General features: G+C 37.8%; 1 protein-coding gene across 10 annotated transcripts in view; it reads left to right on the forward strand.

Annotated features, from left to right (window-relative positions):
* The window catches only part of pan (transcription factor pangolin), a 649,800-nt gene extending 623,467 nt beyond the window's left edge, over positions 1-26,333 (forward strand). For 8 of the 10 annotated variants that reach the window (XM_071681257.1, XM_071681258.1, XM_071681250.1 and 5 more), the window contains one exon: positions 9,023-26,333. In XM_071681257.1, coding sequence (XP_071537358.1) covers positions 9,023-9,491 — 469 coding nt within the window. In that variant the 3' untranslated portion in view covers positions 9,492-26,333. Of the gene's footprint in view, positions 1-8,140; positions 8,526-9,022 lie in introns of all 10 variants that reach the window. The other 2 variants (XM_071681253.1, XM_071681254.1) reach the window with 1 other exon arrangement.
* The last annotated feature ends 364 nt before the right edge of the window (positions 26,334-26,697 follow it).

The following is a 26,697-nucleotide window of genomic DNA, read 5'->3' on the forward strand; positions in this document are numbered from 1 at the left end:
GTGTACAGGTATACGTGCTGTTGATTGACTGAACCAAGGCACATGAAGCAGCCAAGGGAAACCATGGAAAGTTCTGTATGGCCTGATGTGGATAGGGGACTCTTCTCTGCATTGCCCAGGATGGCTAGAAAATGGATGTGAGCAAATGAGGCCTTTCTTTATCTGTTCTTATTACTAACTGAGGAAACTGTGAACAAGTATTGAAAGAGAAGAAAAAAGTACAGGAAAACTAAACAGATATGGAGACTGTATAATGAAAACCAGTTTCAGAGAAGGAAATGCTGGAATGAACATGGCCTGGAAGAAAGATAAAGAAAAAAGGAATGAATGGAGATACATTACTAGAAATAAACAAAGAATAGCCAGAGTATGAATATAGATATTAGCATTGAAAAGAAGGCCAAAATGGAGTGATGACATGAAGTAGTATTAGCAAGTATATGAGACATATAGGGCTAATCAAAACAGGGGTCCATAAGCGTATGAGAAACAACAATAATTAGCCAGAATTTATGAAGAATAGAATTTTTTTTTTTTTTCTTTTACCAAATCTGGAAGATTGTGCTAGAAATGGAAATAGAACAGCAATGAAAACATACAGCATGAGTTAAACAGAGGAGTCTTGGAAAATGAGGAATACATTATCTTGAAATGAGATATTGAACAACAAAATGAACACTTCTAAAGTATAAGATCCAGTAGAGGACAACTAAAGGAACAGTGGTCTATGGAAGATATTATGCTGGAATGTGCAAAGTCTGATTAGTGAGAACACGAGATTCAAGGTGAGTAGCATCAATAAATACATTTGGGACAACATCACAGTTCTGATCCACATTGTAAAAATGTGTCTCAATGAAAAAGTGAGAGATGAAACTAGCTTAGATCATTTTGAAACATTCAGAACAGACAGACCAAAATTATGTAATACAGTGTAGCAGTATATGTACATGATAAACTAGAAGGAAAGCAGATACTAAAGATGAACTGCAAAAAAATGGAAATTAAGTGATTGTAGTAAACAACCCTGCGACAAATACAATGAGCACATAGATATACAAGCCATCAAAAACCAAGCTATCTGCTTTAAAGAAATATTTACTAAAGAACTACTAGAGAGATTAAAGAAACCAGATCTGACAGTTACATGGATAGGTGACTTTAGCTTCCATTTTATGTAATGGTATTTCACAAGGAAAACTGAAGGGATGGAACCTCAGAATATGTGATTATGTTATGCAAATGGCAGCAGAGAGGAGCAGCATAATTCATAAAGCAAGATGTGAAGTGAATGCTCCATTCTAGGCCTGTCATCATGTGTGTGTATATGAGTGTATGTTGATATGTATGTATATGTGGGTGTATGGGCATTTATGTATATGTGTGTGTATGTGGGTGGATGGGCCATTCTTTGTCTGTTTCCTGGCGCTACCTCACTGACGCAGGAAACAGCGATTAAATATAATGAATATAAAATAGATATATGTGTAATATTTTTTTTCAAAGAAACTATATGTTTAGTATCAATATTTTGTACTTGTGAGTATTATTGTGTAGATTAAGCTTTTTATATTTCAAATTAAGGTTTGACTTCAGAGTTGCAAATTATCTCAGAAGTTCCCTAGTCGGCACCTTTCTTGAAAAAATATACAGCTTATTCATTATAATGTACATATTTCTTCTCAATTGACAAGGTCCTTACATTTCCATAACGTTACATACATTTATTACTGTCATTTGCACATATTTTTTCCTTTCCACTGTATGGTATGGCAACACCATAATCTCAGATTCTTCCAAACCCTTTGCTTAGGATTTCCATATCACAGAATATCTTTCTTTTAGTCTTTGTAGTTCATTATCATTTTCTTTATATTGTCATGCTTACTAACATCTGTACTGAAGATCAATGTGGTATCCAGAATGTACTAATATATAATCAGTCAGAAATGTTGCCCTGGTCACCGTCACATTATGTAGTTTACTATTTGGCAAGATCATCTTCTTGAGTCTCACCTTTCACCTGAATTCTTTGGGAAAATAAATGTGATGTCTCATATATCACTTGAAATAGAGTTCATTTTGTCTTGATCTGTGTGAATGTTTTGTCCCATATTATAGGTTAGAAACAGTCTCATTACCTCTTGTTATTTACTCGGTCCCTAAGAGCATGTGAGACCACTTGGTTCAGTATTTTGGAATAAATGAACTCCATTAAAGAATTTTCCTATTAATAAATGTGCATTGTTGTCTTAGTTTGTTGCAATTTGATGTGCTTGTAAAGTTGATAAAGCCAGTAATCTCTTATTGTGATGTTACTGTCCATAAGTGTTTTTCCACCTTCTGTATTACTCTTGTCAGCCATAATGTTAGTATTGATGGATGTTGTCTTCATGTTTTTATCAGTTTATGTTATATGTGTCATATTGTATGATTTGCATATTAACATCACTTTTTCTACATTCTGATGTGTATACTCAATGATTTTGCATGTTAATTGTAACCTGTTCCATTTGTCTGTCATTATTCAAATTAAGCACAGATTGAATAAGTTTACATATATATATGGGAAAATTTTATATCTCACTTTAAGAATTGATTCACCTCCTCATGACTTTACAAGCACTAACAGAGACATAATTTCTGTTATTTTGCAAATTTCTGTTTCTGATTGTTATGCTGAATTATTATATCATGCATTACTTTTTCCAATAATAATTGTAATAAACAGTCAAGGGATTTGTCATATGATGGTAGGCTGTAGTACATCATTTAGCTATTTACTGTAGGTAGCACAGGACTAGAAATATGAATCAGAAAACAGAAAGACTAAAGCTAGAGAAGTCAGTGGATGAAGTGTAAGACTTTATTTCTAAGAGAAAGTAAATGAGAAGGTAAATGAATCCAGTAAGATAGTACAATGTGAGGTTAAGATGATGTGGATGTAGTTTGAGAATTCATTACTGAAGGATGCCACAGAATTGTGTGGCTTTGTATTTATGGAATTTGTAGAGAGAGAGAGTTGCAGCTTACTGGAATAAAGATTTAGGAAAGTCCTTTAAGGGGGAAAATGTGTTTTTAAGAAGAAACTGAATCTTCCAGTAAGCAGTGATGGTTAGAGAGAAAATTGTAGAATTTAAACCCTGAATATAGTAAAAAAGATGGTACATTGTACCTCTGATATGGCAACCTTGGGACCTGGCTATTGCCAGACCACAGAAAATGCTGGAAAACACAAATTGACCCCTAAGTCATACACAGTTGATGATCCGCTCTCATAGTACTCACACAAAGTCTTTACAGAAGTTTCTTAATCTAATTTTTTCAGTAACTCCACCTTTTCAAACATATATGATAATTTATGCTTACGCATATTAGCACTAGCGCCACCTGCACCTCTTGGTCTCTTGGATGACATCCTGAAGGGTTAGAATACAGCTGAATGTAAGAAATTAACAGGACAGTTAATTAGCTTGGCTGCAGTGTAAACAGATTTTAGTGCCTTGGTGCTGCTAACAGCACTGCCCTGGTGGCAGATCCACAAACTGATAATTAATGGCAGCAGATTCAGAACGTGTCAGACCATAGGAATTGCCGGATTAGAAAGGTACAACCTGTACACCTGAATAATTGGAAAGTGAATTAAAATCTCAGAAGCAAGTGAATGAAAATTAAAAGAAGAATCAAGTGTTTTTGAAGGAAGTAAGTATATGTGGAAAATATGTATGTATAGGGGGTAAGATTATACTAGACAAACGTGGGCAAATGCTCATGACAAGGAATGAAGCTTGTAAGAGGTGGAGAGAGTAATTTAAAGAACTGATGGTGAAAGGGTATGACTGTTGGTGCAGTAGTATTGGAAGGAAGGAGAAAGGGGAATAGATATAGGAATGAAGTGCTTATTTTAAAGGAGGTAAAAGCAATAATTCTTCAGAACAGAAAAGCTGAGGAATAGATGTAATGGTGAATAAGATGTTGAAGAATGGCATTGACACTGCTTGTGAATTTATCTGGAAAGTGTGCTTGGAAGCATGGAAAATTGGCAATGTGCCTGACAGCCATACAAAGGTAGTAGTTGCTTGTTTATAAAGATGCTGATGTGAGTAAAAGTGATTTTGAAGTGGAATGAATCTTAGCATAAGTGGGCTTAATGTATAGTTTAATTGTGATTGATTGTGATTTTGGAAGGGAAGAAGGTATGTAGACCAAATTATTGCATTTAGTGGAAAAAAACTGTTCAGAAATTAGAAAAATGGCATGCAGCATGCATGGATTTAGAATAGGCACGTGATATAGTTGTTAGGAAAGCTCTTTGTCAGGTTCTAAATTTGTATGATATGAATGGGAGATATTTGAATGTTGTTAAGAGCATTTATAATGGAATTCATAAAAGTTAGGGAGTAAATAGTGGTATAAGTGAGATATATCTGGAAGTGTCTCAAGTTTGTGTGATGTCGCCATAGCTCTTTAATCCTCTTATGAATGGGCCATACATAAGGTGAGAACAAGATCATGGCTGAGTATTGCTAAATCATATTGAAAAGAATTGTAGTGACCTTATGTATTGTAAGCAGATGATGATGTGATTAGCTGAATTAAAGAGCTGGATTGAATGTTCAGATAGTTAAAAGTATGTGTATTTAAGATATGCTGGAATTAAACATGAGTAAGATAAGATTTTTTTTGTCTCAGTTTTTGAAGAGAATAGAATGACTCTCTGAAGGAATATAAGTTTTGAATGAGTTTAGGCATATAAAAGTAAAATTCATTAAGGATGGTAGCCGGTGAATTTTAAAGTAGTGTCATACAAGGGAGAAAAATTGAAGATGTTCTGAAAGCTATTTTGAATGGGAAAATATTAAGCATAGATTGAGCATAAAGTATTTACCTCAAGGATACTCAAGTGAAACCCATGTCTGTGCAGGTCACTATAGGTGAGAAATAAGATTCAGATAGTTACTTTCATTGCATAGATGGAAGTAGGAATATAGGTAAAGAATAAAGTTGTGAGAAGAGTGTACGGTGTGTAGAAATCATCAGAAAGGTATGTTGAAAGTTGTTTGGGTAGCATGATCACTGAGTGTATGGCAGGTGATAGGTTGGTAAAAATATATATATATATCAGTAATAGTTTAAGGTACAAGGAAAAGTGGGTTATTGCAGGGATGGGTAAATACAATGGGAGAATTGATAAGGGCTTGAGATATTATGAATAAGAATGCTAGAGGAAAGATTTTGGATTGGATGCATATGAAGCAGTGTGTGTATGTATAAAGTTAAAAAGTATGAAGTGCTTAGATATCTAAGTTGGGATATTCATATTTCCTTTAACATCCTGGGCATGGCTTAATGATATATATGAATTATTTGAATGGTTGTGTTCAACTGATCTAACTTTTAGAATTGGGAACAGAGTTAGTGAGTAAATATCAGGCTCTTTTGTGGCATTACTTCAAATATTGGTCTGTGTGAGGGAGGCATGTAAGGACAGGGATAAGAGGAAACTTTTGCTGTGGCCACTGCCTTGATGGGAACAGGCATCCGAGATATAGATAGATAGAGATTTCAAATATTGTAGTGCTCTCAAAAAGATTTTTTTTTTATATTGTTAAAGACTAAATAATTTGCAAAACTGTTTATGTCCTGGGTGTGTTGAGGAATGTGTAGAAGGAGAGATTGGTTTGGGCAAAGATGGGTTTGTTTGAAGGTAAAGTAGTGCTACAGTGTTGTATGGATGAATCTAGAACCCTGAATGCAAAAGGGTGGATGTGTTGGAAATGAAATGACTGAGGAAATATGATGTGAGATGGGTGAATCATGTATGTAATGACAGTGTGAGATAAACATGTTGAAGTTAGTGCAGTCTGATTAAGAGAGCTGACCAGATTGTGCTGAAATGTTTCAGAAATATAGGAAGGATCAGAGAAGAAAGACTGATTAAGGGGTAGAGAAAGACCCAAAAGGAGATGGGAGGATTGAGTGAGAGAGGCTTTGGTGTAATGAGATCTGAACATATGAGGGTTATGCTTGGGATAGCATAAATTGGATTAATGTAGTACACTGGAAGAGACATGCTGTTAGTAGGCTTAACTAGGGCATTTTAATTGGTTGTCATACCTTGGAATTGTGTACAGGATTTAGCTGTAGATGATGGGCACTTGTTTTATGCATTATACATGACAATCAGAGTGTGAATGTGTGCGTATGAGGCTTTTGTCTGATCCTGATGCTACCTTGGTAAAGTGACAAACACTGTTGTATATAGAAATAAAACAATGAATTACCCTCATTGGCTGCACTATACTTACAGAATTCTTACACAGTATTTACTACATTCCTTAAAGTTGCAAAGGATTTTTTATTTCATAAATCACACTGCCTTACATTTTATTTTCATATTACAGAAGAAAGATAAATGGAAACCATCATTCAACATTTTCTCACCATTTTTTATTTATAGTTGTCCATTGTCCATAGGATCTTTGAATTTCCCTCTCTCTTCTCTGATTAGTAGTCCTTAATTGTTTCTGACATAGAATTAGATATTTTATAATTATTTAATGACTGTGGCCAATTGCATCTCAATCAGATGTGACAAATTTCTGTATGACAGACAATATGTTTTGATCACAGATTTGTTGTTGATGTGTGAAGCAAGAATTAGATCCTATTATGCTTGTTTTTAAGTTAAAAGAATATCATCTGATGGATTGAGCTACAGTATGTATTTTCTTTCTTTTTATACTATTTTCACCGTGTATAATTTTGTCAGATTTTATTACTTTACACAGATTTTTCATATTCCATATGTCTTTTTGTTGTACATTTTACACTATTTTTTCCTCTGAACTACATTCATTGTAAGCTCCTCTTTCAGCCTTTTCACAGATCTTTATCGTGTTTACCAACTGCTGCTCTTACTCTTCTTCCCTTTCTCCTTAGCCTTCTTCATGTAGCGTGCTACTTAGCATGATTCAATGTATTATGGCTGTTATCTTTTGTAATGTTAAAAGGAAAGAATCTTTAGGAGCTGAATTGATGATGACAGTAATTAGGTTTTAGGTCATGCATTTGCTGTCCCACATCTGAAGGTGCTGCTGCAGGATAGTGGTGAAGTACATGTTAATGCATTTTATTTTATGTCAGTTTGACATTTAATAAATTGCTAATTCTAACATGAGTTAGCACCATCTTGCCTTTACCTGTTCATCTTGCTAATTGAGTTATGTATGTGCTTCAGTGGCTTATTGCAAAACAAGCTTCACCCACTTCTATGTGGAGATTACTGATGAATGTGCATGCTTTGGTATCTTATAATCTAACTCTTATGATAAGTCTAGTTGTAGATGGGTGTATGAGTGGGGAATTATCATCCAAGAATACCCGGTAGTTATTTGGCTCAGGAGGTATTTTGCCTGAAGCTGTAATTGCATTTTATTCCTAAGCACCTCTCTAATAATGCTTATTTTCTAATGTTTTCCTACTAAGAAGTTGAGCCATATTGAAATATAATTTCTAATTTGTAAGAAGCATTTGTCATACTTTCATTTGAAAATCTTGGATGATAAGTCACTTGAGGAGTGAAAGGGACCCTGGCAAAAGGTCTCACTGTTCCATCTTTATGTGCCATTAGATGTTTTTGCCTTAAAATTTGTGGTGGGTGTGTGAGAGTGGTTGTGAGCACAGTGTGGAAAGGGGACTCAGTTTGGGCTCGTTGTCCATCCACTGTCCCCAGCAGCCTCACCCACACTCTCACACCCTGCACTTTGTCCCGCCCATTGTCGTCCACTCTGAATTTCACTTTCTTCAACAGCATCAGAAAATGTGTCTTCCCTCATCTTAAACCTTAAATTCATAGTCCCCAAAGTATATTGGTGAGAACTTTTGCTTGAGTGCCCAAGACCAAAGTTAGTCTGACTGAAGGGGCAAATGTGCCACTATTAACATCTCTGTGCACTCAGCATGGTTACAGCTGCGGGTGCATTGAGGCATGGCTAACCCTTAAACTGACACATTTTCTGATTACTGGAGCAGGGTTCAATGGCAGTCAGGTGACGGTGAGGCTCTGAGCCAGGGCAGTGTGTATGGTGATGGTGGTGCCCCTTAGTCTCTAACCTTGGTCTCTCTCCCGGGCCCGCAGCCCTGCGGTGTCGCTAGCATCGGGGGCGGGCCTCCCTGGGGTTCCCTCTTCCCTGCTGGGGGCTGCTGGGGCCTCTGGAGGTGTGGCTGCTGCAGCTGCTGCTGCTGCAGCCACCTCAGGGGCGGTCATTGTGTCATTAACTCAGGGTGCTAACCCTGCAACTCTGACCCCCCTGACACCTTCAGCAGCCTCCCAAGTAGGCACGGGGGGCCCTAGCTACAGCCCCGCACCAGGTACCCCCATACACTCCATCGTTAACTTAAGTACCAGCACCAGCAGCAGCAGCAGCAGCACAACCAACAACAGCAACACCAACAACAACAACAACGGCAGCAGCAGTGGTGTCTCCTCTCCTTCTGAACCTACCTATGTTAATCTCTAGTCTGTGAGTCTCTTCACTGTGCTGTGACCTGCTGTGACGGATCTTGAACACTTAAGGAAAGGAAACATATTTTTGCTATTAGGGCTGTTTTATTTATCAATTCAATATCCATCACAAGCAGTGTAATCACGTGAGTGTCTTGTAGTGATTCATCTTTTTTTTTATTTTACAGGTTTTGTTTTGTTTGTATTATCCATTGTTACGCATGTTTATGTGTACAAAGGTAACACTATTTCCATTAATTATCTCTTTTTCTTTCTTTTACTAATATACTAACCAGAGTCAATTAATGAAGTCTTTGTAATGTTTCAGCCATATTATCATTTTAATTTTTAATTTTTTTGCTTTTGATGCATGTGATTTTTTTCTTTTTTTACAGGATGTGGGCAGTAGCTGCATGAGTAGACGTTTTGTTACGTTAATATCGCGCATGTATCTTTTTTTATTGATTTACATTAGTCTGTCACTAGGAAGTACTTTACCATTTGCTGTTTCTACAGGCGAAAGAAGAAATGTATTCGGTATATGGAAGGAGAGGAAGGTGAGGACGTGGCGCCCGGGTCAGCTGACAGTGTAGATGCCTCGCAGGATAGCGATGATGATGATGATCTGCAAGACATGTCATCCCCCTCTACAGCATTGGTGGGAGACCACACTGCCACCTCCCCAGCATCCTCAAGTCTGATGCCCTCACCTGGGCCTTCTCTGGCATCACCATCAGGGCCACCCTCATTGCTCATGCCATCACCAGCCTCCTTGGCTTCCCCTTTAACGCCAGGGGAGGCTCCCCCTCTACAGATGAACCAGGTGCCCCAGGTCCCACATCCTCAGCGGCCCCCAGTGGGCACTAATCCCCGTGACATCAATAATCCTCTTAGTGTGAACCAGTTGACTGGCCAGTGTGCTAGCAACAAACCTGAATCTGGGTCTCAAGACTCCTCCCACCCCGCCATGGTGAGCGTCACGTGACCCGCTGCAACCCTAGATACCCACACCCACATGCTGTGCTGGACATGCCCACCATCAGATGTACATCATGCTTTCCTCTACGAGAAAGTGTTGTAATGGGATATCAGGAGTTGATACCAAAGTATCGTGACTGATACATGGGTGTTCATCAGCTATTCAGGACCAAAATTTAAGCTCCAGGATGGGCCTGTGCCAGTGCAGTCACCAATACCTCAGTGTCAAAAGTGTGGCTGAAGAAAAAGACTTGTGGCCCCTGTTTTGGCACCATCCCTGTAAATAATTGTTCCTTCACATCATGAATCAACCCTTCATTGTATCACACACAGCAGTGTTAGGTTCTTTACTCTAAAGCTGCAAAGCCAGCCGTTCACTTAGTTCTACTCTGCAACACAGTTTTTTTTTTTTCCTAAATCACAGAAGTACTGTAATTTTTCAGATTAGTGCATATATATATATATATATATATATATATATATATATATATATATATATATATATATGTGTGTGTGTGTGTGTGTGTGTGTGTGTATTATGTATGTATGTACACGTGTAATCTTGCTTACCTCCACCATTTCTCACCTCAATGAGGTAGTTACAGGAACAGATGACTGAGCCTAGGAGGAAATATTCTCACTTGGTTACATGCTCTGTTTCCTCTTATGGAAAGTAGTGATACAAGAGGATAGGGTTTCCATCCCTTAATTCCTCCCCTTGTACTGACCTTCCTGGAGATATTTAGTTAGTATTCCTTCATCCTATCCCCTCCTCTCTTACACCATATATCACTCGCTCTCTTCATTCTCTGGACTCCTCGAAATACTTGTTCACAACAGATTCCACCAGAATATCCCACTCATCTATACAGTATGATTTTAGATCCAATCATTTCACAACTACACTACTTGCAGACCTCACACAATATATTCTAGATTGGTTTAACTAACCACAACCCCATTCCTGCACAGTATTAGTGGCAGTAAATATCAACAAAGCATCCTACATCACCCTCAGATACATCCTCATGCTAAAGGTACTTGACACCATGCTCCACAACAACGATTAAAAATAGTTAGCTAACTTTGTAGCTGGCCACCAAGCTAGAGTCATTCACAAAGGTTTCACATCCAAAATCCTTAAGCACTACAATGGAGTTCCCCATGAAACAGTTTCTTCTTCCCTCTTCATTCTCTTCCTTCATGACCTTCCATGTCATCTCACTGAGGGTGTAAAAGTACTCTCAAATGTACAAGTCCACACTGTCACATCACAGCATGCTGACACTACCCAATCAGCAAGAAATGTGCAGCACTACAGCATACAATTAAACCATTGGTGAACCCAAAAGAGAATGTTTGCATCACCACAGATGTCTGTCATTACTCAAATACCCCTAAACAGACATGAATCCAACATGCCCCCTTTCATCACCCTGAATGGTTAACCATTCCTACTCAGAAAGAATCCAGCCATATTGGGCGTCATATGCAGCGCACATGACATTCTCTCCCCACTTCACAAACATCAGTAGAAAGGTCAAAAAAAATTAAATCTCCTCAGAACACTTTTATCAGATTTGACAAGAAAATAATCCATTTACATCCTGTACAAGTACTTCATCATCTCCTATAAACTTTACTTCACCTGTCTCTTCACCTATAAAGGCAAAAGCTAATGTAAAAAAGCTGCAAACCCATAAAACTGCATTTAGTTCTTTGCAACTGCAGTAAACCCCTCTTATCTAAACCTCTCCATAGCCAACCACCATTCCCCAAGTAGAAATATAAAACTGGCTGTATTTGTGTCACTTTTCAGAAACCTATAAACATGGATCCCTCCTCCCCTCAATAAACACAAGAATGACAAAACACACTTATCTAACACAACACTCAAGAGGCATGTTGTAGTGTCCCTTTCCCATGTGTGCTCTTTACTGTGCCTAATGCTTCAAAACTACAAACATCAGTTAAACATACCACAAGACCTTTCTTGCTGAGAACACACTCCTCAGTTGCCCTATTATCTCCACACCTTGACATGCATACATCACCACATTGACCTGTCATCCTCCCCACTAGATGTGGCTGGCTTCGTAAGCATAGCAGGAACTTCACTTTAGGGACTTTGAGGGCAGGATGCCTCCTTGCTAAGGCTGGAATTGGCAAACAGGTTAGAAAGAATTTGTGTGTGTGTACATGTGAAAAAAAATAGAAGGGTCTGTGGGTCATGGTTGTGAGTAGGGAGCTGTGGTTTCAGTGCATTACACATAACAGCTAGAAAATGGATGTGAACAGATGCAGCCTTTCTTCATCTGTTCCTGGTGCTACCTTTCTAATGAGGGAAATTGTGATCAAGTGTGAAAAGTGGTAGAGGATGTGTGGATCAGGTGTTTGCTCTGAAGAATGTATGTGAAAATTACTTAGAAAAGCAAATGGATTTGTAAGTAGCATTTATGGATTTATTTTTATTTTTCCAAAGGAATGAACAGAGAAGGGGGCCGGGTGAGGATGTTTCCTTGGAGGCCCAGTCCTCTGTTCTTAACGCTACCTCGCTGAGGCGGGAAATGGCGAATAGTATGAAAGATTTATGGATCTGGAGAAGGCATATGATAGAGTTGATAGAGATGCTCTGTGGAAGGTATTAAGAATATATGGTGTGGGAGGCAAGTTGTTAGAAGCAGTGAAAAGTTTTTATCAAGGATGTAAGGCATGTGTATGTGTAGGAAGAGAGGAAAGTGATTGGTTCTCAGTGAATGTTAGTTTGCGACAGGGGTGTGTGATATCTCCATGGTTGTTTAATTTGTTTATGGATGGGGTTGTTAGGGAGGTGAATGCAAGAGTTTTGGAAAGAGGGGCAAGTATGCAGTCTGTTGTGGATGAGAGAGCTTGGGAAGTGAGTCAGTTGTTGTTCGCTGATGATACAGCGCTGGTGGCTGATTCATGTGAGAAACTGCAGAAGCTGGTGACTGAGTTTGGTAAAGTGTGTGAAAAAAGAAAAGTGAGAGTAAATGTGAATAAGAGCAAGGTTATTAGGTACAATAGGGTTGAGGGACAAGTCAATTGGGAGGTAAGTTTGAATGGAGAAATACTGGAGGTAGTGAAGTGTTTTAGATATCTGGGAGTGGATTTGGCAACGGATGGAACCATGGAAGCAGAAGTGAAGCATAGGGTGGGGGAGGGGGCGAAAGTTCTGGGAGCAATGAAGAATGTGTGGAAGTCGAGAACATTATCTCGGAAAGCAAAAATGGGTATATATATATATCTTTATATATATATATATATATATATATATATATATATATATATATATATATATATATATATGTGTGTGTGTACATTGAGATGTTTAGGTATGTATATTTGCATGTGTGGACGTGTATGTATATACATGTGTATGTAGGTGGGTTGGGCCATTCTTTCGTTTGTTTCCTTGTGCTACCTCGCTAATGCGGGAAACAGCAACAAAGTAAAATAAATGAATAAATAAATATATTCATACATATTTGCCATTTCCTGCATTAGCGACGTAGCATTAAGAACAGAGGACTGAGCGTAAGAGGAATAATCCTCACTTGGCTCCCTTCTCTGTTTCTTCTTTTGGAAAAGTAAAAACTGTAGGGGAGGATTTCCAGCCCCCTGCTCCCTCCCCTTTTAGTTGCTTTTTATGACATGCAAGGAATACATGGGAAGTATTCTTTCTCCCCTATCCCCAGGGATAGTATATATATAGTATATGTACTTTGATCAAGTATAAAGAAAAGTATATATAGTGAAATGAGATGACCTTGATTAGTGCATTCAGTTAATTTCTTGCACCATCTCAGCTGTTGAAAAAAGAAAATGAAGATTATGGTTGAGAGGGCTGAAGAGGATATGGAGAAATGATTATGAAATATGGAGAGGATGAGTGAAAAGTTGATGAAGAGGATGCCCATGTCAGAAGTGGAGAGGATAGGGGAGAAGGAGATCAGATTGGAGATAAAAAGATAGAGTGAAAATTGTTTTTAATGCTTAGGGTTTGAACATGCATGAGGGTGTAAGGCATGCATGGGAGAGAGTGAAACAGTGCAATGTGGAATAAAGGGGTAATTTAACTGAACAAGGACATATGAAGTGGTTAGCGGAAAACACAGAAGGGTTTGTGGGACCTGTTTGTGGATAGGGGCTTTGGTTTCAGTGCATTGTACATGACAGCTAGAGCAATGGGATGTGAGTGAATGAGGCCACTTCTTCGTCAGTTCCTGGAGCTACCTCGCTGACACAAGATGCAACAAACAAGTATGAAAAAGAAATACTTGGATATTCTTACTTTCTGCCCCAAGAGCCCCTTGTATCTTTATGAGACTCCTGCAGCAATCAGGAAGCCTACCAAATCCACCCGTCAGGACTCTTGATCACAGAGTGCAATGATGGATGTATGTGTATGTGCAGAGAATTGGAGTAGTAAGTGCTAGGTGTCTTCATTATGGTAATTGCATCATGTGCATGAAGGAACTTGGGATATGTTAGCATTGTAGAGATGGGTGGAGTCCAAAGCTCAGGAAAGTGTGACTTATTTTTCTGGGAAGTGTGGCATCTGGGTGTATTTTTGGTTGGATGGAAGTTCAAACAGTTATAAGGGCAGTTGTTTAGTGCTTGTCAAGTTAATTCAGGTAATGGGAGTTTTGTCTGTGGTATGTTGTTAGGGATAGGGGATCTATGAGAGGAAGTTACTGAAGTGTGAGGCAGGGATAAGCTTTTTATTTCAGTCTGAGGGACTGGTGTATAGTTATGGAGTGCTTTGAGTGAGAAAGGTGTAGTAATCTTGCACAGAATTCAGTACTGAATATGTTGAGGTGGGATTGTAATGGGAGGATCTTCGTTTCAGTGTGTAAGTGTTGAGTTTTTATGGTTGCTATGCAGCCAGTGATTGTTTTAAGTGCACAATTTTAGTGTAGTTTGCAGCAGTCATATTTACTTTTGAGAAAATGGAAGAGGAGACAGGTGGGGCATTGCTTAAAGTAAAGCGGATGAATTGTTTTTGTAGGATGTTGAGGGATTTGTGTTCTTGTCCAGATCCTGGACATTTAGTTTGTGTTGCTTTTGTGCTGATGTTTTTGGTGTATGGAGTGAATGTTGTGTGCTACTTGTAATCTCGTGAATGGTTTGTATTTTTTTAAATGGGAGTGATTATCCATTTAGGTGACTGGAAGATGCGAGTTGGATTCATGTTTGTCTGAAGTTAAAAGAGTGATGAAAAGCTCTCTAGATATGCAGACTTATTGTTTTGGATGAGCCATTGCTCCAGCAGTGTAATATCACGCTGCATGTTTGCCACTGTGGTGTCAGGGTGTTGTGATGTTATTGTAAGGTCATCAGCAAATGAAAGCACCTTCATATCGTGGTTTACTTAAAGTAATGTGAGGTCGTGTAAGAGGAGATTGAAAAGGGTTGAAGAAAGAGAAATTCCTTATGGAACTCCATAGTATAGTTTAATTGTTTTAGAGGTGAAGCCATTGTAAGTGACTCTCATCTATGGCAGCCAACTATAAAGTTGGCTATCAACTTCTTGTCCTGGTTGTGGAGGGTGGTATCAAGTATCTTTTTTTTGAGGATGTGTTGTGGGGCAGTGTCAAATGGTTTGTTGATGGAGGAAGGGGGCCGTGTTTAGTTGAAGCCATCTAAGATATTTTCTGTGACATCAAGCGTAGCATGGTGGTGGAGTGTTTGGGTCTAAAGCCATGTTATTTGGATGAGAGTGTTATGTTTGATTCTGTTGTGGATAATTTTTGTTAGAGTTTGGATGCAGATGATAGAAGTGATATAAGGCAGTAGGAGGAGGGGGAGTTGGATAGTTTGGAGGATTTTAGGTTTGATATTATGTTGCCAAGTTCCCAGATGCTAGGGATTTTGATGCATAGCCAAAAGTAGTTCAGGTTCCTCTTAAGTGCTTGGATTGCAAATGGTCCGAAGTGTTTTATGTGAAAAATTGATATTTTTTCATGACTTGGAGCAAGAAAGTTCTTTGAAGTTTTAATAGCATTGCTTGTATCAGTTGGAGTAGGGAAGGGTGGATACTTGTTTATAGATGGATTTTGTGTAGCTTTTTGAGGATATTCCTGTTTAGGGGCAAGGTTGGTGTGTGACTGATTTTTTGAAGTGTCTTATGAGTTTGTGTACTCTTTGGGAGAAAGGATATCATGGAATGGGCCATAAGTGCTTTGTGAGTGGTGGCTGGTTTGATGCAGTAAGTGTAGATCTTTAAAGTGTGCCAGAGTTAGTTGCTGTGTGTTTTGTCGTTCACTGTGATGAGATAGGAGTACCAGTTGTCAGTTTGCTTTCTTTGGTTAGGATAGTGATATTGATGCTCAGAGTATGGATATGTTCTCTGATTTCTGTAAATGGTTAGTGGTTTTATCTTTGCTGGTTTCTTTGCTTTTTAAGGTGTGTGATTTATGCCCTTGTGGTGTGTGCTTTTTGCTAGCTTCGTTTGAGATGTTGATGGAGTGTGAGATGAAGTGAAAAAGATATTGAGTGCTCGGGGCCCATACATACAGATGGTTGAAAGGTGTGTGCAGGATAGAGTGAATTGGAGTGATGGGGCATACATGGGGTGATGTGTTGTCATTGGACTGAACCAGAGCATAGGAGGCAGCAGTGATAAAAAAAAAAAAAGAAATAAGAAAGGTCTGTGTTGCCTGGTCATCACACATAACAGTTAGAGAATGGATGTTAGCAAATGAGGCCTTTCTTCATCTGTTCCTGATACTGCCTCACTAATGCAAGAAATGGCAAACAGGTTTGTAAAAATTGTGTATGTATGTATGTGCATTTGTGTGTGTGTGTGTTTGGACAAAAAAGAAAATCGCCTAGCATTCTCTACAAGCAGTTCATTCACTCCCCTGCAGCCTGTGCTTCACCTGGCTGGTAGAGTCCACCCTCTAAACAAAGTGTACATAACAGAGCTGCAAGCCACACAAAATAAGACCTCTCAGTATAATAACTGGTACCTTGCAACCACAAACGCTCAATAGCTACACATGGTAACATAGGTCATCTCATAACAGGCCCACCTCAACATGATCAGCAATCAGTTCTTTATAATAGAACTACACTCCTCCCATCCAACTCCTCCCTTCTAGATTACTCCATAACTAACCACCAACCCCTAAGCAGAAATGAAAAGCTTAACCCTGCCTCTCTTCACAGATTTCCTGAACTCCAACAAACACAATACACAGTGCATATACACACAGAAATCACTAAACAACTGCCTGATCTACTCAGTTTTAAACACCACCCAACCAGAGATATATCCATTTGAAACTTTACACCCCAAAAATACATGATTCTTACTTTCCTGTCTATAATTGGGAAATCACATATCCCTATAACACTTCAGACTTTGTTTCAACATTTCCTACCTATAATTGGGAAATCACACATCCCTATAACACTTCAGACTTTGTTTCAACATCTCCCAAGTCCCCTAATGCCTACAGTTAAGACACAGAACACTTTCCACTCAGTGGCCCTGCACTCTCTTCACATAGATGTGCTCACAAGATCATTGCATCTTATAACATACAGTCCCATCTGATGGATGTGCCAGCTTCTTGAGCACTATTGGAACCCCATAAAGATAGCAGGGAATCCTGGGGTAAGCAATAATTATGTAGATGTATGTTTGTGTAAGCATATACATACACAGAGAAATTTAGCAAATTAATGATTATAAAGAGAAATTATTTGAGATTGGGGCCCCATGAAAGTAGAACTTTCCCAAACTGTGCAGATAAGTAAATACAAAATAGGTAAAGACTAGGTACCTATATTCAGGGTTAAGAGACAGGGCATGTGTGTAATACTATCTCCCCGTGTTACATGAATATAGATCGCTCACACACACACTATTAAAAACAGAAATAGTTTTTTTTCCATTTTCTTGGCAAAGAATCCTGTCTTACTAGATTATTTTAATATCTTCAGTAGCTTAAACATTTCTGTACTCTCCTTGAGAATATATAAAGATATATCCAAAGGTCCATGCAACTATTTTGGATTCAGATGCGTATGTGTATGGTATATACAACTACCCTGTTTATACAGTATGGGGAGTTTCACACTCTTGGAGCATCTCTTGAGCTGTCTTTACCTGTGATAAGATTTTGCCATTAGGCAGGAGTTATGTTTGTCACCTGTTGTTAAGTGTTATTTGTAAGCTTGAGAGATTGTGTTTGTAGGTTGGCATGTAGCCCACAAACACAAACACCCTCCAGCTTCCTGAGAACACTTAACAACATATACCTCACATAACTCAATCCTTTACAATAAATCATCCAACAGGGATCTCTATGCACTGGCCCTGCCTAGTGGCAAAATCTTGTTATAAGTAGTAAAAGCTTAAAGGTTAAGGCATTATGAGTGTAAAACTCTCCCCCTTACTCTTCAGATAGGTAACTACAAATAAGTGATAACACACACATTCAGTAAGCTGTTGTATTCTACATGAGGTTACCTAAAGAAGCACAGTGAGCTGATAGAGAAGGTCCAGAAGAGGGTAACAAAGATGGTACCAGAAGTAAGAGAGCTATGTTACAGGGAAAGGCTAGAAGCCTCAGATTTGCTTACCTTGAAAAGGAGAAGAGTAAGGAATGACCTGATCACATTCTTCAGGTTTATAGGAATTGATAATGTAGGTAATGAACAGTTCGAGAGAGATGTAGGGATAGAGCGACCACTGGAACTTGTTACAATAAAAGTGTTGGGAGAATGGAATGAGATGAATGAGGACATGGTTAACACAGACAGCATACATTAATCAATGAAGTTGTATGGCTGTAGGGAATTTTCCAACAATGAGGTCCCATTAGTGTAAAATTCTCTTGATTTTATGTGGAATAGAAATCACTTAAGTGAAAGACAGCGCAGTTTTAGCGAAAGGGGGTCATGTGTAACAAACCTTTTAGATTTCTGTAATAAAGCTCTGATCTTAGACAAGAGGGAAGGTTGGGTGGATTTTTTTGTACCTGGATTGCCAAAAAGAACTTGTCATACAACAAATAAGAAATTGGATTATCAGGCCAGAAATATGAGGGATACCCCATCAGTATATAGATAATTCTTGATGGGAAGGGAACAAAGAACACATGTCAGAGGAAGTGTCTCACAATGGAAAGAGGTCATCAGCGAAGTGCCACAGGTTTCTGTTCTAGGACCGTTGCTCATCTTGGCTCATGTGAATGACTTACCAAATAATCCAAAGGTCATGAGGTAAGTAAAATGATGAAAGATTGCATCAAGTTTAAAAAGGGGGTCTTTGACAGACTCCACAATGGCTGTGATAGGTGGTTAATGCACAATCCAAGCAAATGTTCCTTAATTAGGATAGGTCACAGTGAAGTAAGGCCTTGATATGAGTAAGTTATACAGGAAATAGGCTGCAGGAATCTGCAAGTAAGGGAATCTTTGGAGTAAAGAATTGTTCCTAACCTGTTGCCAGGATAATAGGATAATATTTAAGACCAACTCTGTGCCAGCAAATATTAGAACTGCATTCAAATTTGTGGATAAGGAAATATTAAGCAAGCAGTTCACATCATACTTAAGGCCAAAACTGGAATATTCTTGTCAAGTTTTTGATCACTCTACTTAAAAATGCATAGAGGGCTAAAAGATTTACTTTTCCTGGTATTGCTTTAAAAGGCATTCTAGCTTCCTTACTGTACATTCATACATTTCTGTTTGAAGCCATTGCAGTACATATCTGGATATTACTCTTGATATGATGTTTTTGTGTCTACTTTGCTCAGCTGCTTTCAGGTTTAAAATGTTGCTATTTATACCATTGGTTTTTTTGCCAGGCATATATTATCATATATCTTTCTCTTTGTCGTTTTAGACAGCTGAAGAACGGCCCATTCACTCACAAAAACATACATATACAGGATAATAGGATAATATTTAAGACCAACTCTGTGCCAGCAAATATTAGAACTGCATTCAAATTTGTGGATAAGGAAATATTAAGCAAGCAGTTCACATCATACTTAAGGCCAAAACTGGAATATTCTTGTCAAGTTTTTGATCACTCTACTTAAAAATGCATAGAGGGCTAAAAGATTTACTTTTCCTGGTATTGCTTTAAAAGGCATTCTAGCTTCCTTACTGTACATTCATACATTTCTGTTTGAAGCCATTGCAGTACATATCTGGATATTACTCTTGATATGATGTTTTTGTGTCTACTTTGCTCAGCTGCTTTCAGGTTTAAAATGTTGCTATTTATACCATTGGTTTTTTTGCCAGGCATATATTATCATATATCTTTCTCTTTGTCGTTTTAGACAGCTGAAGAACGGCCCATTCACTCACAAAAACATACATATACATAAACGCCCATACATGCACATATACATACATATACATATACAGACTTATACATATACCCACATTTACATATTCATGCGTGCTTGCCTTCATCCATTCCAGGCACTACCCCGCCCCACAGGAAACAGCATTGCTACCCCACTGCTTCAGTGAGTTAGCACCAGGAGAACAGACATAAAAGGCCAGATTCGTTCACACTCAGTCTCTCCTCCGTACAACATTATATATAGCCCATGCTTTGCAACCATATGATATTGTTGGAACTACTATTCCTTCAAACATACCCATTTTTGCTCTCCAAGATAATGTTCTCTCCTTCCACACATCCTTCATTGCTCCCAGAACCTTTACCCCCTCCCCCACCGTGTAACTCACTTCCTCCAATTTTTCTCCATTCAAACTTACATCCCAACTAACTTGTCCCTCTACCCTGCTGAACCTAATAAGCTTGCTCTGATTCACATTTACTCTCGACTTTCTCCTTTCACACACTTCCAAACTTGGTCACCAACTTCTGCAATTTCTCACTCAAATCAGCCACCAGTGCTGTATCTTTGCAAACAACAACTCACTCACTTACCAGGGCCTCTCATCCCCAACAGACTGCATACTTGCCCCTCTCTCCAAGATTTATGCATTTACCTCCCTAACCACACCATCCATAAACAAATTAAACAATCATGAGGACATCACACATCCCTGCCACAAACCTACCTTCACTGGGATATACATACATACAGATACATACACATACATCCCAGTTGCAGTGAATAAAAGAAAATTACCAAGGTGCACATTATATGCCACAGCCACAGTGAACAGAAAAGAGTAGTGGGGCATATATATATCCCACCCCCAGTGATTGGGTTAATTTAGCTTGATATTAAAACATGAGGCATGCGCAATAGCTAATTATTCTGTACATGGTTTTCATGAGTCATATGTAATACAGCTGAAAAATCTGCCAACACTATGAATTGTAGACTAATCACATAGAATTAGATTGAGATGTCACCTTATGTATAGGATCTTGCCATGCAGTAGCAATGAAAAGATGTAACTCCTAGAATGACAATTCACAATTTGAAGAGCAACAGTTTGTATTGTTTCTTAATTCAAACATATTCACACTAAAACCAGTTTTACTGAGGAATACCCTGATAATTAATCCTTGCTTAAGCATGATAATAATTACATAATTCATTAACTGAAGAAGCTGTTACCATCAGTGATAATGGACATGATGATATTAAATTAGGCATGATTTATGTACACAAAGCATTTATAAAAACTTGTTTTATTTTACAGCAAGAAAACAGAGTTCATAGTGAAATTAGCATCCTTACATAACTATTTCAAATGGATTCTGGTGAACATTAGCTTTTACTTTCGTCGTGGGTGTTTGCAGGACATTATGTTATATTTACAAACTTGCCCTCATGAATTTCAATTCTTTTAGATATTATTAGTGTTTGGTATAATCTGATTATCTCTGCTGTCTTTATGAAAATTCTAACCAGGAGGATCAGGGAAAGCTATCTTTAATGTCCAGATTGTTGAAAGGGTTGCCATTGACATTGCCAATTTCTAATTTTAATCACAATACTGGCAAACTCAACAACCAGAATTGCCCAGTAAATGTATTGCATCTAACTGTAAAATATATGTGACAGCTCAGTTCACCAGAATAACCACCTCGATTTTGACATTTTTTTGTGTGTGCAAGCACACTCACAAATTCAACCCTAGCAAATGTAAAGCAAAGAGGATGATACAAAACAAAGGATGGCCTCAATCTGATTATACTTAACAGGAAGTATGCTTCAAGATTCTGTGTGTGAGAGGGACGGGAGTAGACATCGCCCCTAACCTGTCGGCAGAGTCCCTTATTAGAGAATAGCTAAGGGGACAAACTGTCTGCTGGTAGATATCAGAATAGATTTCAAATATATGGATAAAGAAATATTTAGCAAGTTATTCATATCCTGTATAAGGCCAAAACTAGAATATGCTTCTCAGGTTTGGTCATCACACCGAAAGAAGCACAGAAAATTCATAGAGAAGGTCCAGAGGGTGGCAACAAAGATGGTACCAGAAATATGAGGGCTAAGCTACAGGGAAAGGCTATAAGCTGTAAATTTACCGATCTTGTAAGAGAGAAAAGCTAGGGTTGACCTGATCACAACCTTTAAGTTTTTAATAGAGATTGATAGAGTGGACAGTCAGTATACAGTACTTTGTGACATGTAGGGATAGAGGAACCAGAGGAAAAATAATATGAAATTAAGTAAGAAACAACTCGTAAAGAGGATGTAAAGAAATACCTGTATAGTATTAAGAATGATGGATGATCGGAACAGATTTACTGAGGATATGGCCAATGCAGACAGCATTCAAGAGGTTGTGTGATAGTAGAAATTGTTCAGAAGATAGGGCCACACAAGTGTAAAACTCATTTCCCATACTGTACAAATAGGAAATTACACACACACACACACAGACACTCACATTAAACTCTCTTAATAAAAGACAAATTGTAATCATAATAATCTTACACATACCTTTGGGATTCAACTTTATACCTATTCTGTTATTAGAGCCTCATTTTAGGAGAAGTGTAAAGGAGATAGACTGTCTTCTGGCAAATATCAAAATTGCATTCAAATACATGGGTAAGGAAATATTCAGCAAATTGTTCCTAGCCTGTCTTAAGCCAGAACTAGAATATACTTCTCATATTTAGTCACCACGTTCAAAAAAGTACCAAGAAAGATTAGAGATCAAATAGAGAGCAGCAAAGATAGTACCAGAATTAAGTGGGCAGAATTACAAATGAAGAGTTAGAGATCACAGATTGGTCCATGACAGAAGAGAAAGTAAGGGTTGACGACCACAATCTTCAAGTTTTATCCCTTAAACAGTTGGAGGCATACACAGTTGACTGCCCGATGGGCATCAGGAGTTATATTGGTAATAATCTTTGTCGGCTGTCTTTGAGATGGGCACCAGTGTAATAACAAATGCATGGTTACAATGTGTACCCTTGATTTCTGCCAAACAAAAGCAGCATGAGTAGTGACTCAGAGGTGCTTCAGACTGTGATGCACATCCTTTTGCACCATTGCTCCACCACCCACTAGGGGGATCTACACATTAACTTCTGCATTATACCGTGGCTATTTGATATATCTTAATTCATTTTTTAATACAAAGCCTTTATTTTTACATGTATTCCTTTTATATTAAAAAGGAAAACAGAAAATTTGAATGATACACAATATAATATCTTTCCTCCATCACTTCCTGAGGCGATCTACACATTACCTTCAGCATAATACCACAGCCCTGTAAAATATATTAGCTCATGGTTTGTACATATCCTTTGCTTTTACTTGTATTTTATTGTACATTGGAAGACAAAAATTTTGATGTGTGGTATTCTGAACCATCCTTCACCATTTCTACTACCATGCTCCTGGGGGGATCATCATGAATTTAAGCTTTATACCACAGCCATTAATGGTATGTTAGCTTATCTATTTATGTATCATTTACTTTTCAGTTTATATTCAATTTATGATTGGAAAAGGAAAATTGGAAAACCTGGTCTTTTGTCCATATTGCAATCAACTTTTTGCAAGTCACTTGGCATTCAATGGTTAAACCAATTTGATGACATCAGCAGTGAACAGTTCATTGAAAGGTTCGAAAAGTAGATCATCCAGAGACCATAGCTAAAAACTTACTATAAATGGTGTAAAATACTTGTATGGTATATGAGTAGTGGGTGAATGGAATGAAATAAGTAGTGATGTGTCTGTGGACAGCATACATGAAATTAAAAGGTTGTATGATAGTAGAAAACGTTCAAGAGATTGGTGCCCTTATAAGTGTAGAGCTCCTTTCTCTTACTGATTAGATAAATATTTACACAGACAGTCAGTTTTGCTTAGTACTGATATATTTCTGGCTTTCGATGATGTAAAGTATAAAAGGAAATGTACTTTTTAGAGAGCAGTATGATGTGATATGTGAGCGAGTCCATCAGTGAATGATGTTTACTTTGCCATATTTCTGTGGTTTATATGCACAAGTAATCAAGATTTCCTAGATTTGCCTTAATTATGAAAAGAAAATCAGAGTATGAGCATAGTGTTTGGCTGGCTACATTGTCTTCAAGATCACTCTGTACGACATCTTTCCACCCCGTGATTTAATTTTTCAAAGGGGATATTGAGCTTCAAGCAAATGTAACTAATCAAGATTAGAACTGTTTGTAAAAGGAACTCTTTCATGGGGAGGGACATATGTCATACAAATACACCTTTGTTCATGTCTGTAAACCTTGAAAATGTAAAAGGATGAATCACTTTTGAATTACATATTAGAGATGGGATGGCAACCTTTTAAGTAATAAGAAATGAGCTATCCATTGTTAGTTTCTGTGGTAATACTCATAATAACTAAAATACTTCAAAATCAACCTTAATTGGGATGGATCCTTTTTCCTTTATTTTGAGTACTGTACAACACCCAATTGAACCTACAGATATTCATTACTGAATATTCATTTTGTAGTAAACTGAAAAATGTCCCTTTATTTGAAAGAGATGCCACTCTCTGAACTGTTCAGCTCTAGGTGAGTTACTGTAGGAGGGCATTAAATGTTGAAATATCCCTATCTCAGTGGTGTGCAGTTATGAGAAAATTGCTAATTTTATATGGTCTCCTGGAGATCAAAATTCATTTTGTATATTTAGTTTTTTATGTGTGGGACCTGTAAGCTTTTGCAGAATTTCAGTTTTTTTTGAATTTCACAAATACTTTTGTTTGAAATTTTGCTCTTGTCAGCCGCATCCATGGCAGTGTTGCAGGCTCAGTTGTCCAGTGTTGTCTGTCATCACATTTTAGAATGATGATCCTGAACTGGCACAAACAGTTTAAAATGTCTGAGTTAGCTGTACTGCCTGGTGATTATATATTCCATGCTCAGGGCAGCTCAAGGTGGCCATCTGGGGATAAATAACTACACTTTCCTTTCATTGTTTTCATTTGTGCAAGAACATATCTCCTGAACTAGCATATATCCACCAATGTTCTTTCTTTAAGTACTTGCATACCCAACACATTTGTTTTTTCTCCTGGTAAATTTTGCCTCCCAGATCCAGTCACACAGCCCTTATCTCTTCACGTCAATTAACAGAGCTACCCTCTATACTTCATCACCACAGCTTCCATCCCAAGATATTTTCCAACCCATTTCACCATACATCTACCAAAAAACTATTGTTTCCACATTCCCCAGTTATGTATATGAATACCTGCAACTTCCATCCTTCAAAGTAATTTTTGATTAGTTTTTATAGATATAACACAACCTTAGATCTTCACATCTTAAGAAAATATATTGTGACTGTCGTTTCTCAATAACATATCTGCCCTCCTGCATCCAACATTCTTTTTTTAGGTCCAACTTCCACAGCAAATTTCATTTTACACTTTGTCATAAGCCTGTAAATACACAGTACTATAGCCACCTACATGTCCTCTTATGCACTAATAAATAATTCCATATGATAGCAACCAGCTATACATGTCTCATACTTTATCTTAATTTAATATTATGTAAAACCATCTAATAACCACTTTCCTTCTGGCATTCTCTTGTATTTTTCAACTCCTCCCCCTTATCACCATTTAAAGAAAATCCAAAATCCCAAAACAAGAAAGGGCTTGAACTTAGATCCACATTGCCAAGCATCCTCTCCCACATCATCCACACCCACCCACTCATGGTATCATTATGAATCTTTGAAAGTTGAATCGGTAAAAAAACAATTGAATTTAGTTTCTTATTAGCTTGAATACCAGAACCATGTAATAAGGGGTGGGTTAGGATAAGGATCTGTGGGGCTAGTCTCATGGAAAGCACCTAACCAGAGCTGCAACATGTATCAAGAATGTATCTTTTTAGCATTTCACAGTCCCTAGGTAAAATGGTCAGTTTTGTGTGATGTTGATGTTAAGTAATAATGTATATATGATTGAATGTTATCATTTGGTTTTTCACTGTTTCAGTCTAGAAGGCTGTTGTATCTTTTTCCATATGCAGTCAGTGTAGCTGTGAATGTGATTTGTTCTTCACTGTGCCAATCTGCCTGTGGCCCCAGCTGGTAAAAACTGGTCCCAGGTCCTTTTTGTAAATATGGTATTATATTTAGCTAGTAATCTATTCCAAGAGAATTGTAATTGCCAGACAATCATCGTTCACATTTCAGCTTGTCTCATCTAGGACAGCCTGAACCATTTTTATGTTGTATTTTTGTAATCCCTATTTCAGTTCATGTATGGACAGACCATCTTGTATGAGGCATTGTCACAGTTTGTTGAAAACAAAAATGCGATGTACAGAAAACAGTCGTTTAGAGAATTGTTCATGTAAATAGCATGTAGTGAATAAATCAGTTTCATAAGAGAAGCCACTTTATAAATTTCCAGTAGATTTAAGAATCTTCCATTTTATTTCTGCATTTGAAAAAGTATGAATGACATGCTTCAATTTCAAACAGTTTAATTTTAGCATCGGAAGCCCAACCACTAGAACAAAACATCAGCGCTTTGCTAATTGTCCTTTATGGGCCACTGAGTCATAATCCTAACAAATATACTAATTTTATAAAGCTATTTTATTCCTCAGTTAGGATAATTAACCTTGGATGAACTACTTCAGCTTCTAACATGTGGCTTTGAATATGCTCATACCATTAGAACCATTAACATAATATCCTATGATCCATACACAACCAAAACCAATAGAGTGTCATTCATATTGCTTATACCAC

This window comes from Panulirus ornatus, chromosome 32 (genome assembly GCF_036320965.1).
Source record: "Panulirus ornatus isolate Po-2019 chromosome 32, ASM3632096v1, whole genome shotgun sequence".
NCBI classification, from domain to species: Eukaryota; Metazoa; Arthropoda; class Malacostraca; order Decapoda; family Palinuridae; genus Panulirus; species Panulirus ornatus.